Source organism: Bacillus rossius, chromosome 11 (genome assembly GCF_032445375.1).
Source record: "Bacillus rossius redtenbacheri isolate Brsri chromosome 11, Brsri_v3, whole genome shotgun sequence".
In the NCBI taxonomy this organism is placed as follows: Eukaryota; Metazoa; Arthropoda; class Insecta; order Phasmatodea; family Bacillidae; genus Bacillus; species Bacillus rossius.
In genome coordinates, this window is record NC_086338.1 from 56,296,229 (window position 1) to 56,309,062 (window position 12,834).

Genomic DNA, 12,834 nt, shown 5'->3' on the forward strand with positions numbered 1-12,834 from the left:
CCGTGTATCACCATGTACATTGTTGCGGGCTGTCATGCTTTGTAGTTAGTATCTTTATAGTGAAATAAGGAATGGATAAGTGCACGAAAAAGACTTCATTTGTGTGGAATTTTTTTACGGAAAATGAGTTTGCTAATTGTAATTTGTGTAAACAAAAACTGAGTTATAAATCATGAGTTATAAATCATCATCGACTAATCTGAAGAAACATATGAAATGTAAACATTGATATAGTATGCTCACTAATGTACGTATCTAGACAATGTATTATAGTTATTTTATTTATGTTATTATTGTAAATATTTAGGTAGATTATTAAGTGTATATTGGAAGTATGTTTTGTAGATGTGGAAATAATATTGTAAAATGCAAAAGATCAAAAGAGATAGAAATATGTAAAACTTTAACACAAATGGTTCTGGAAGAAACTTGTATAAATTGTGCGGGCTAACAAGCCTAGAGAGGTCGGCGGTCGTCTCTCGGGGCGTGCGCATCTCTCTCGCGGGCTGTTGGCTGGGAGTTCCCTGCGACCTATTGGGTAACCGAAGGCTGGCAGTGCGTACGGGATTTGCGTGCGTACGGGAGGCGGCCTAGCAGCGCCAACTGCTACCGACCGCGTCCCGCGGGTGGCGGATACGGGAGCCCAGCTCGAGAGTTGCAATCTCGCTGGGGTGGCTGTGAATAACCAATAACCGTCCGCGGACCAATGGCCGGCCTGTGGAGTCGTTATTACGGCTATCGGGGTGAAATGTAGCCTGAATGCAGCTCGACGTGTGGCAGGAAGCAGCTTCGTCGGCGAAGGCACCGCAGGGGAGCTCGATGTGCTGCAAAAATGCGAAGTGTAGACGAACTGCGGGCTGGAACTTGCGGAGCTGTGAACTGCTGCGCGCGCAACGGAATTGAAATGCATCGGAACTCTGAAGGAAGACATCAGGAACCTTCAGCTAGGGCTGCTGTGGCTGTGGCAGCAGTAGCCTCGAGCGGCGCGACCTTCAACCGTCTCGGGGATTTTGGGTGGCGAGGTTGGTTCCCTCCCGCCACCCTGGCTTGAAAAGTACTGTTGTTGACCTGAAGAAGGAAGAAGAAGATGGCGCAACGTCAGGCTGCCTTTCGCTCCGTGCGCCCGCAGTTCGAGCCGGTTTACTGGCTCGTCTGCCCACTTCTGTTTTAACTGTGGCTGCCTGGGCAGCTGTGGCTGGGCTGACGAGTGAAGTCGCCCGCCCCTGGGGGCGCTTCCGGCCCTGGTTAATAATAACCCAGGAGTTCCCAAACTTTAAATGCGGGCCACAAGGCCCAAGCACCCAACTCCAGCATGGTTGATTTTTCAGCCCTTCCAACTCTTCTTACCTGGACCCTTCTTCCTACTTGTCCAGTAGTTACCTGCTTGCTTTAATGCATGTTAATTGATCCCCGCATGACCCGGCCCAGGGTTTTCCCTGTGTCTATGCAGGTTTTACCTGGGTCACATTAGCTAGCTTTTAAGCTAGGCGACCAAAGTGGCGTCAGTCATGGTGCCAATTGCAGCCATGGCTGGCCAGTAAACCCCAATAAGCACACCGTTCATGACACTGCAATATGTCGTGACCTTCAATTCCAACCAAACTGACTTTGAGACATTGTCAGACTCGTTGTTTACATCTACACCTTCCACAAAAATGTCATATCCCTCAAAAAATGTTTGCTGTTATATTTTGATGAAAAACAAAATGTTGTAACCCCAGTGTTCTGCTGGGCTAGTTCCAAAATGTATCTGTTGTAAACTTGTACTGTTGTGGTATATGACATATTGCAGTGTCATGAACGACACGATGCACGCGCCCTTTCCTGCATGGTTAAAATTCCGCATGGTAGAGTGTATAGGCTTCGGCCTGAGACACACTTAGGTCCTCTCCTAACCTGGACCCTCCCCTACACACTTAGAATTAACTTAGGCTAGGAAAAATAAATAATTGCCTAGAGAACTTTCCTCTCTCCCAGCCAATCTGGGAGAATAAATATTATCACAGGCAAAAGTGGTATCATTGGCTTGACTTCCTCATCTTCCTTTCCTTAGCTAGCGACTCTTCGTGAGACCGCGGGCTTCCCTTCTCTCTCTCATTCTCTCGCACCTATCCGCTAGCGACTCCTTGTGAGACTGCGGGCAATCCTCTGCTAGCGACTCTTAGTGAGACCGCGGGCTTCCTTCTCTCTCTCATTCTACCTCTGTCTGTCTACCTATCCGCTAGCGACTCTTAGTGAGACCGCGGGCATCCCTCTGCTAGCGACTCTTCATGAGACCGCAGGCATCCCTCTCTCCTGCTCCCAGACTTTCCGCTAGCGACTCTTCGTGAGACCGCGGGCATTCCTCTCTTCTACACCCAATCTTCCTGCTAGCTACTCCTTGTCAGCACGTCCTCGGTCAGCTGCACTGGGCCGAACGGTCCACTCCCGCCTCAGAGTGTGAGGCTGCTCTACCCAAGAGCTGGCGCCGGGCAAACAACACAACAACTGAACGACCGAGCGACGTCCACCCCGTCTCCACAGCTTTACCAGAGACGAGGCCGCGACAAGTTTTATTATTGAACGAGTCTGTGCACGCACTGCGTTCTGAGCGTACTTTGATGTGGGACAATAACCAAACGACTAGTAACTCGTAACAATTTCGCTTTGCGCCTCTCCTTCAACGCCTTCCCCTGCGCTTCCACCCCTACATTCTTTCCCTTCTTTATCCCTTATTCGTCGTTCCTGCTCCCTCCCCTTTCACAAGCTCCGCCCAAGTGACCGTCATCTGCGATCGGGTTCTGCGCACATTGGCCGTGGTGTTGTTCCAGGCGAATTCTGAACTGATACTAAAGTACCTGATACTTTTCAAGTGTACTCGTTTGCCGGTCCTGATACAGGCGCGTATCAGTGCCAAAGTATCAGGTTAATACTTTTCGACCCACCTCTAAGTCAGCCCCGTGAAACTTAAATGTGCAATTTGTACACGGTGTGTCCTTGAGTGTTAACTTGGAGCGCTAACTGTCAACGATTTATTATTATTATTATTAATATATCTGTTGATATTTGAAAATGGCGGGTTTTCATGTTGGGTTAAGTAGTTAAAAAGGGTTAACCTTCTTTTCTATTTAAGCGAAATGGTAAATAACTATTTGGATGGTAGGAAGTGTGCTGCTTTGGGATGTCCATCCACTTCCAGGAATTGGAAAGAGAGCTAACAAAACTAAATGTCTCGTGAAACTCATGATTGTATGTTCACTTTAAGAGGGTATAGAGAATAAGTTAATGCATGTTATAAGTGAATTAATGTTGATTTTAAACCAACTTCGGGTGAAATATTTTCAAAAAATCTGAAAACTGTTTACGTACAGAAACGTATGAGATTCGAATCTAACTTCACCTCAGTTATGTTTCTGTACTTACCGTCAATGCTTTTTGTCGGAGGGTAACACAATATTTCCAGTACCTACTTCTTTACTTGACGTACATTTTATTTCCGGCATAACAATTCTTCGATAGTTATGTTTTTTTTTATTTACATTAGATAGAAAGGTTTGGTTGTGGTTATATATGGACAGTTACATTAAGAATGCTGTTGTCTAAGGTTCTATTAAAAGGAAAAATTGGTGGGTTACATGGAAATTAAAAATTGTCGGGTTGGGTTAAATCTTCTATTTTCTAGCATAAGCATTTTATTTCACCTAACTTATGCATTTTTCCGGTATGTCTAGCATAAGACAATATCATTCAAAAGTAACTGACACCTAATCAAACTGTTCACTTTAAATACATTAATAAACATGCTACTTAGCAATCAACATCACTTTTACATAAAAAAAAAGTTATTTAATTAATGAAGTACTCTAAATATTGCAATGTCCTTCCACCAGCACATTAAACATTTCTGAGAATTTTTTAAAACTTTTATGCTGAAAGTTTCACTCATAAAATTTTACCCCTGTAAATTATGTTTTATGACAAAATTGTAATCATTTAACAATGTATAAATATATATTTTTGGGTACCAGAAATGGGCTGGCGTTGCAAAGAATCCTAAACTTGATGTACAAAGTATGACATCTTCGTACCTTTGTGGGAACCACTTTGCAAGAAATCAGTTTCGAGACGAGAACCAGACAACTCTGATTTTTGGAGCAGTACCTGTAGCAAAGGACAATTCTGGCTACTTGGATGATGATTTTCTCCCTGCAAATAGTGTCGTCTCGGGACTCGTGGACACATTCAACGCCAAGAAACAAGCAAAGTTGTGCTACAAAATTGTAGTGAAAGGTTGGTTAGGTTAGGTCAGCTACATTTTAAATGCTTTGGCATTGTGATAGGAAAACAATATTGGCCAAAAATGGCATTCTTGTTTGGGTTACAGTCTTAATTTCAAAATGCCATTTTAAAATTTTATTTATTTTTAGAAAAGCCACATTTGTAATGTTTTAGCAATTCCAAACATATATTATGTGTTGACCAAAGATTAGTGTTGTCTAAAACAAGTACTAAATCCTTACAATCATTTCTGCTGCCACCAGCTGATTAAAAGACATGGTTTACGTTAATGATATTATTAGTTACTGTTCTCACAAAGTAATTTAGAGTTGATGGAGGTTTTGCATTTGAAGTGTTATCTTATTTTACTTTATTATTATTATTTAATATTTTTCACATTATAGTACTATCCCATAAACTTAAGCACTGTTCACAAGGATTGATATTTAATTTTTTGTGTCTCTTATGTCAACATTTAAAGATGCTGAACAGCAGTGATAGGTATTGTAAATTATAATTAAAATATTACAGCAGTGCATATGTACGTGATAACTCAGAAGTCATAATCACAATGTAGTGTTAATTTAATTTTACTAGGCGTATGAAAACTTAATACTTTGAAAAAATTTACAGTAGATGTGAATTGTACAAATTGAATACCTATGTAACATCCGACAATATTAGAGTGTAACACTTATTAATCCTATGTTGCAAGCAACTCTCATTTTTGTATCTGATTTTTTGGTATTTTAGAACATGAGAATCATAATTCTTTGTGTGTGAAATAGGTTAGGAAAGATTCACATTTTAAATTGTTTGTAAATGTTTTAGCATTAAAAATCTATTTGTAAAGCAGGGGTTATATTAGTGATTAGAAGCCATCACACCATACATTTGCCATTGCTTCAAATGATATATGTGTGTGTGAGAAAAAACATGTTTTTTATAATAATTTAGTAATAACAGGATGGTGGATACTTTAGACTTCAGAGCAATAAATGAAATAACCATATACTAGTGCTTTTGAAGCAGCTATTTTGATTTAGTAATACTTCTTCAAAATGTTATTTGAATGCAAAGAATTTGTATACCCTTGTATTTTGGCTGTTTTTGTTATGTTTATGCACATTGTATTTTTTATTTTTTTAGAATACCTACATTTATATTTCTACTATATCATGTAAACCAGGATGAGTAACAAGGCATTTCAGCACTGTCGCTGATAGGATTATTATATTATTAGCCGATGTCAGGGTCTGCACTAAATGATGCTTCCAAATGCAGCCAATAAGCACACATGATAAATAAACTTACAGTATCCAATATAACCACAAACACAGATGGCCATAAAGTATCTAGTCATTATTTTTGAAAACATTATTGTGGTGGGACAGAACAAACAAATGCCTGTCTTTACAAGTTGTTCTTACTTTAGTTACCATCCTTGATACCACTATTTTAATTTGAATGAAAACAATGTTTGAATAAAACTAGGTATACATTTTTTTTTCTATAACCATCAGAATTCAGGATGCACCTGCAGGCACTCAGTTTTTGATTTTGGTTTTGTTTGAGGAATTAACTCAGAACCAATTTTTATATACATATATTTTTTAATGTATACTTGTAAGAACCATGTATTATATCACTTGCTATATATCATTATACCATTCTTGTTGAATAAGTCATGCCTAGGAAAACTAACTCTATATCTGTTATGAGAGTGTATAACATACCTGTCTAGGGAGTGTTTAGCAATAAACACTCAGCAATGCTACTTCCCTGAAAATTTAGTGGGTAATTTTCTAGAGTAGGTGCTCAACCAAGGAAAAATATTGAAAATTCTGAAAATGGTGTTTTTGTTAACAACTAATGTTCCTTAAGATATTCCGAATCAGGTGTTCTCAAATTTTAAATAGGATACTCAAGAAAGTAATAGTGGAGACTGGAGAGAATTATGAAGTCCGAGTAAATTGTGGTGTTAAACATGCACAAATGTTTCTTTTGTATTTTCTTTCCTTTAGCAAATTATAAAGCTGTTAATAAATAAAGATTAAAAAAATGTGTTTTTTTTATTCAATTTAAGTTGTAATAAAAATTGAACACATTGTTCTTATATTTTTAATTTGTCCAATTTTGAAGATGCAATACATTGACAACATATTCCTGTGATTCATCTGTTTGCCTAGCATAGAAACAATGGACTTGATACTGGTATATTTTTATCAGTGCTTTCATTTTGTAAAATAGTTTTCCATTTGCCTTTACCTAGTTATAACCCAGTAATACAAATTTGTTTTTCACAACAATTAATGTAAAGCTTTAATTCAAAATCTTAATTTTTTATATGAGGTAAGCTAATAGTAGGTGGCAATTTTTTTATTTGATATTTTTTTCATTTGGTTTATTTACTGTAATTAAAACGAGTATATATTATAAATTTAGAAATTTAATTAAATGTATGTGTGTATACGTATTTTTATATTCCACACACAATATGTTACAAAGCAAAACTTTTAGAGGAAATAAAACTAACAATTTTACTATTACAGTTGAATATTCATATAAATAACTATACAAATAGTTCTACTTGTAGAATTGCTTGTTTAGTTTCCTTTGTAAAAGATATTCATCTGTCAAAGTAAATATGTTAGTTGAAATATTTCCATAAAAAAAAATTATTTTAAATAGACCACACATATGTCCACATTCAAATTTCCCGCCGCCGGGTGTTTTTTTTGATAGTTCCGCAAGTGACAACTTGGAGCGCTAGGGTAGAACTAGTAGCATAATAAATAGCATTGAGTTTCCCATCTTTCCGTAGGTGGATAATCTTTGGTACAGTTATATGCCCACTCATTTCGAAAAGACAAGCAGTAAATTGAATCAGTGAAGAACTGAAGGTAGCCATTACCCTAGTAATTTTAGTAATAATTTTTACATCAAAAACTCTTAAATAACTTACCATTTAAGATGGCACATACCCCCCCAGAGAAATGGAGTTCTTTCAGACATCGCTCGGTCACTTTGCTGACAATGTGGTGGCTGCTTGCCTAGTACAAGCTATGTGGAAGGGCAGCCTCACATACTGAGGCGGGAGTGGGGCCATCCAACCCAGTATGGCTGACCGAGGACACACCAGCGCTGGAGAACTCTGCAGCAAAAAACTTACCGGACAACGTGTTGTGGAACTGTCCCTACGATGATCAGCTTCGTTACCCCCGTACACAGACATTACTATAATAGGGCAATGACTGGGTGAAATTACAGTTCGGTGTCTTAACTGGCATGCCTTTAATAGCAGACGAGGACACTGCGAAGTACCACTACAAACACACACACGACTATACACTTACTCCGTGTTCTTGCCAACAGCTCCATGATTAAACAAACAATGTACAAAAACACTTTAAAAAATCACTCTGCTAGTCTGTCTTGCTTTTATTTACAAGAAGGTACATAAAATACCATAGTTACTTAACATACTTCCTTAACAAACCAACACACTAGCAAATTATGGGGCAGCCAACATTAGAAAGGGCTGCGACCCAGACCATCATTTTTGTTTAGGCAATGTCAATAAAACATATTATAATATATTAAAAAAAAAAAAAAAAAAAATTTCAATTCTGTGGTTAAATTTATTCTGTTGTTGAATGTAATCAACCTGTTTTCAATAACATTCATTTGACATAGGTACTAACAAGTTTCCAAAATTATATTTTTGAATTTAAAAACAAAAAAACAATAATGTAAAACAGACCTACAGATTTTTTAAAAATTATTGTAAACAAGTTGAATATGCCAGGGTAGTAACTTATAAACCCTTAATACCTACAAAATAGACTAAACTTTGCCTCCAAAGAACCTAATCATTTTTAAATGTCTTGCATAGACATGCAAGTAAAGTTTTGCCAGTCACATTTTGAATAGAAAAATACTATCAAGTTCCCAAAATTTTGGTTCATTTTTGTGTGGAAAGGAAATATTAACATTTATTTTAATAAATCATGTAAAATGCAAAGCAATTAGACATTTGTGAACTAAAATGTAGGTAGTTAAGGGTACTCACTGACTTTTTCAAAATAACTGGTAATTACGCATGAGGCTATCAGTATCTCTTTCTCAATATCAATTGCTTCTTCTGTGAGGATGCTGAAATGCAAATTCTTTGTTTGATTTACAAACTCTACTCTGCCCTAAAAACATTTGTTGAAGAGAATAATGGTGTAATATGGTAATAAACTGTGTAAAAAAAAAAAAAAAAAGTACACTATCACTTGAAGTTAAAGAAATGTTTATAAGTGAAAGTTCTTTCCTGAGGGGGCTACAATTTTAAAGCATTACGAAACTTGCCTATCCCCTGAGGGGATAATTTAGATATGTGGTGGGGGAATCGGTAGAGCAGATGGCAGGAGAGGGGTAGAAATGATGTAACGTACTCGGAAACTTGCATGCTTGCACACTTGCATAATTTAGCACTAGCATATTTGCATATATATATATATTTTGATCTACGACCTCAGCCAAAGAGAATTATGTTTCCTATACAAACAAATATAATAAGCAAGACGTTTCGCTTTTTATGCGCGTGGACTCCATTCAAACATGTTTGTTTTTTCCCACATGCATGAAGTTTTATATTGGTCAATTCTGCAACCATATTCGACTAACAAAATATGGATACTTCCTTGTGCCAGTCATTGTGTACAGTAAAAGCCAGTCCCAGAGCTGCAGTATTACGTCTTTTCCTTTTCTCCTGTCTCGATGGGCCCTCTTCAAAATCACCCACACTTAACGTGTTGGAAGCTACACACTGAAGCCAAAGCAAACAATTACGGCTCACCACGAACACTCACTAAAATAAAATCACCCGATTGATCACTTGACCAGGGGATTGAAGGCTGTGTTCCAAGGAACGAATCCAAGGAACGGATCCTACTGGCCGCGTGGCTGGCTCTCTTCTTGTTCTTTCGCCTTTTCGTTCTTCTGATTCGTGTTCAGCTTTCAAGGAATCGACTCTCAAAGAACCGATTCTTTACATCACGAATGAATCACATGATTTAGTTTGCTTAAATATTTGTTTTCAATTAATCGATCAGGAACGACATCACTAGTCTGGACCTTTTCATTACTTTGTAAGTCGTACTAACCAGTGCATATTTTACCCTTCTGGGGGAAAGGGGGGGGAGGGGGAACAAATGCCCCTGTACCTCCCCTCTAAATCTGCAACTCCTAATAAACACAAATGACTACAATAACCATTCTTATTTAATGCTCATTTTGTTTCTTGTAGTTTTGACAGTAAAAATTACTGTACCTAAAACAATTTTATTTTTAGCACAAATATTAGTTCGGTAATTTGCATATCACAGTAAAAGTCATCTCCAGTAATTATATACGCATATATAAGTATTGCATTATTCCATCTTTATCATCATTATGGAAATAAATTTATTTTTAATAGTATTTCAGCAAAAACAAAATTCTACAGCCTCAACTTTTTAATCTTTAGTATATAATGATGTATTTGTTTGAAAAAATTAATCAAAATTATTTAAAAGCAGAATCTCATCGTCAAAAACATGACATAAAATAAAAATAGCAACCAAACTTTTTGCCATACAGCAAAAACCAGATAAATATTTTTATGTTTTAAACACATTAACAATTCTTTCATGTTCAAGAACATATGTAGGCAGTCTTCATCATTACCTTGCATGTTATTTTTACTACATATCTAAATCCCAACCATGCTATGATGTCGTACCTCAACTTTTTTCAATTAAATAAATGACATGTAAAAGTAATATATGAATTTTTAATAGCTTAAATAATTTTCCTTGGCCATCACACTTTAAATGACATCTCATTTTGTACTGCATTACTATGATTACAAATCAACTTAATCTTTATACAAGCAGGTAACTATGATACAATTGTGTAGGTTACGAAATTTTCAAACAATCTCACTGGTTACTATTTCGTTAGATTTCTGTGCACGGTGGAACTAGCAAATTGATAGTGAAATGAAAATGCAATTTCGCACAATTGTGGGACAGGGCTTAACGTCCCTTCGTTTTACGCAACGCAACACGTATGCACCACGTCACAGTGTGCATGTCTAGGTTAGGGAGTGCCAATATCGTTCCTTCATTCCTAGACCTCTTATGTGCAAAAAGGCTCCTAGCGGGTGAACCCCTCGATTGAATCAAACATCAGGAGGCACTGCTGAGAACTGACAGCGCTGACAAAGCACTGAGCCAGGATACCTCTCAGTAGCACACACAACCAGTCAGTTTCAGTTGGCTGCAACTAGCCCAAAAGTGCCTATTACCACATTGACATACCTTCATCACCGACAGGATGACGTCTCATCAGCATGTACTTGGCTGAAGCAGAGTCTGTGTAATGTTTGGGTTTTAGGAGTTTAATATTATGTTGCACACATGAATATTTAAAATAAAAGCTTGGTATTTTAGTGAGGATCCAAATAATATATTTCAATACTTGTGGACACGGGATGTATTTTATTACAAACTTCAGGGTAACGATACTCTTACTTCAGTAGATTTCACTTAGTTTTCCCCGATTTCCCTGTCCCACTTAAAATGTATAAACTGTACTACCAGTTTAAATAAATCTAAATTTTCAAAATGCATTTCAACAAACATAAGAGTAGAATTGACTAGAACACATTTTCTTAGTTTTCATTTTATTATTTCTATCACCATTATGTAACCAACTCTGCCAGTCTAAAAATGAAAACTAATATAGGTAAATGTTTGACCAAACTTTGAAACACTATATTGTGATCAGGTAAAAGATAAGCTATGCTTGATTGTGCTTAAAAGTAATACAAAGTTGTTTGTATATGAATACAGGTAATTAATATTAATAAAAAATCAGGTTAGGATTAATATTAAAATTTTATAATTAAAATACAGAGTGGTTTTTAATTTTTATCAAGTTCACCAGGTTTCGAAGATAACTGTTAAGTTTCCCAACCATTTCCAGATTTTCCATGTATGCAGGAATACTTGAAGATGCATGCCATGCATATATTAATAAAAAGAAAATAAAAATTAGATCCACTTCTAAAAATTTTTTTTTACTCAAATATCACAAACCGTCAACATTAATAAATTACCTAACAATGCCATACAAACAAATTCTGTAAGTTTTTACATTGTTATCTTTGAACTAACGGGTATCTGTGGGAGGTGCGTACTGTTTTCCAAAACGCACGCCAGCAGCCTGGGGACAGACAACACGGTGCCCGACAATAGGCTCAGGAACTGCCGCTCTCGCTTGTTCTCGGAGTAACACATCAGGAGACGCTTGCTGACGTAGCTGCCGCTCAAGGAGATGTTCCCGACCTCGACGTACGTCTCTTTGCTGGGCAAGTACATCTGGAAGCTTGCACGGAGGCTTTCCCAACCGTGCAGCAGGTCCGGCGGGAGGTAGACTACTCTGAAGTGATGACCGAGCCGCTCGTACAGTCTGATGATAGCTTCCGAGACCACCCTGAACTCACGCTTGGCTGCAGAGTCATCACTCGTAGCTATGAACAATTCCACTGCCGATGCCTGCCACGAATCGAAAAGGCCACCGAGATCGTTTTCGCCTGAATTACGTCCACTTGGCTCATACTTCCTGCCCGAAGCAAAATATTTCAAGGGGAATGAACGATGATCTACTAAGTGTTTGGCGTGGAAAGCGCAAAATGAAGCCAAGGACGCCCCTCCCACCAAATGCAGCCGGCGATCCAGACTGGTTTGGGCCGGATCGTCGTCCTGCAAGATGAATACAGAATCCGGATCTCTGTGATTTTTCCCACAGCCTTCTACGACAACACTCCAAGCGAAATCAGCATTGCCAAACTGAACAAAGCCTATGTTCCGAAGCTCTTCAGCGAAGTAATGCTGGACTTCCAACTCAAACACTGCAGCCTCGTCGCTCAGGAAGTAGCAGGAAGCTTCGTGATAGTCTACCAGGTGTGACAACTTTCCCAACTCAACACTGGACTTGTTCCCAGGGCCAACATTTGGTTTCTTGCCAAACACATGCACAGGTTTTTCACCACGAGAGGGCGTGTCGTCATCTAGGTCGTTAGGAAGAGCCAGAGCCCTGATTACCGCCTGCTTTTCCAACCCCCACAGACCTCTCATCAGCACCTTCAGATCTTCCTTCACCAGCTTTCCTTCAAGCATGTACTTGCTGATTTCTGCTTCATTTTCTTTGGAGCCACCTCGGTGCAATTCTTTGATTTTTTGGGCTATCTCCACACGCCTTCCCTCCAAGACTTTTTTATTAGTTTCGGTAAGTCTATAAAGTTCCCACAATTTTTTCAACGACTGAACGTGGAGTTTAATCCCGCGGAGTTTAACATTTTCTTCTAGTTTTCCTTTATTTTGAAACCTGGTATCCAAATCGAGGTACGGCACCAGCACCGAATACGTTTCTTGAGCTCTGTCCCCGGGAACAAACAAGGCAGATGTTTCAAACCCGCGAGGTAAACATGCAAAATTTAATTTGGCAAGTACCAAACACCTAGAGAATTTTTTGAACATTTTC

The 12,834-nt window shown here is 38.1% G+C and overlaps 1 protein-coding gene across 1 annotated transcript; it reads right to left on the minus strand.

Moving 5' to 3' along the window:
- Positions 1-10,058: 10,058 nt before the first annotated feature.
- LOC134537063 (serine--tRNA synthetase-like protein Slimp) lies at positions 10,059-12,830 on the minus strand. The gene has a single exon (XM_063377292.1). The coding sequence runs from the start codon at positions 12,828-12,830 to the stop codon at positions 11,442-11,444; it is 1,389 nt and encodes a 462-aa protein (XP_063233362.1). The 3' UTR covers positions 10,059-11,441.
- Positions 12,831-12,834: the final 4 nt, after the last annotated feature.

What these genes read in the sequence shown, in the direction of transcription:
- LOC134537063 (XM_063377292.1), bottom strand. Translation starts at nt 12,830, where the DNA reads ATGTTCAAAAAATTCTCTAGGTGTTTGGTACTTGCCAAATTAAATTTT.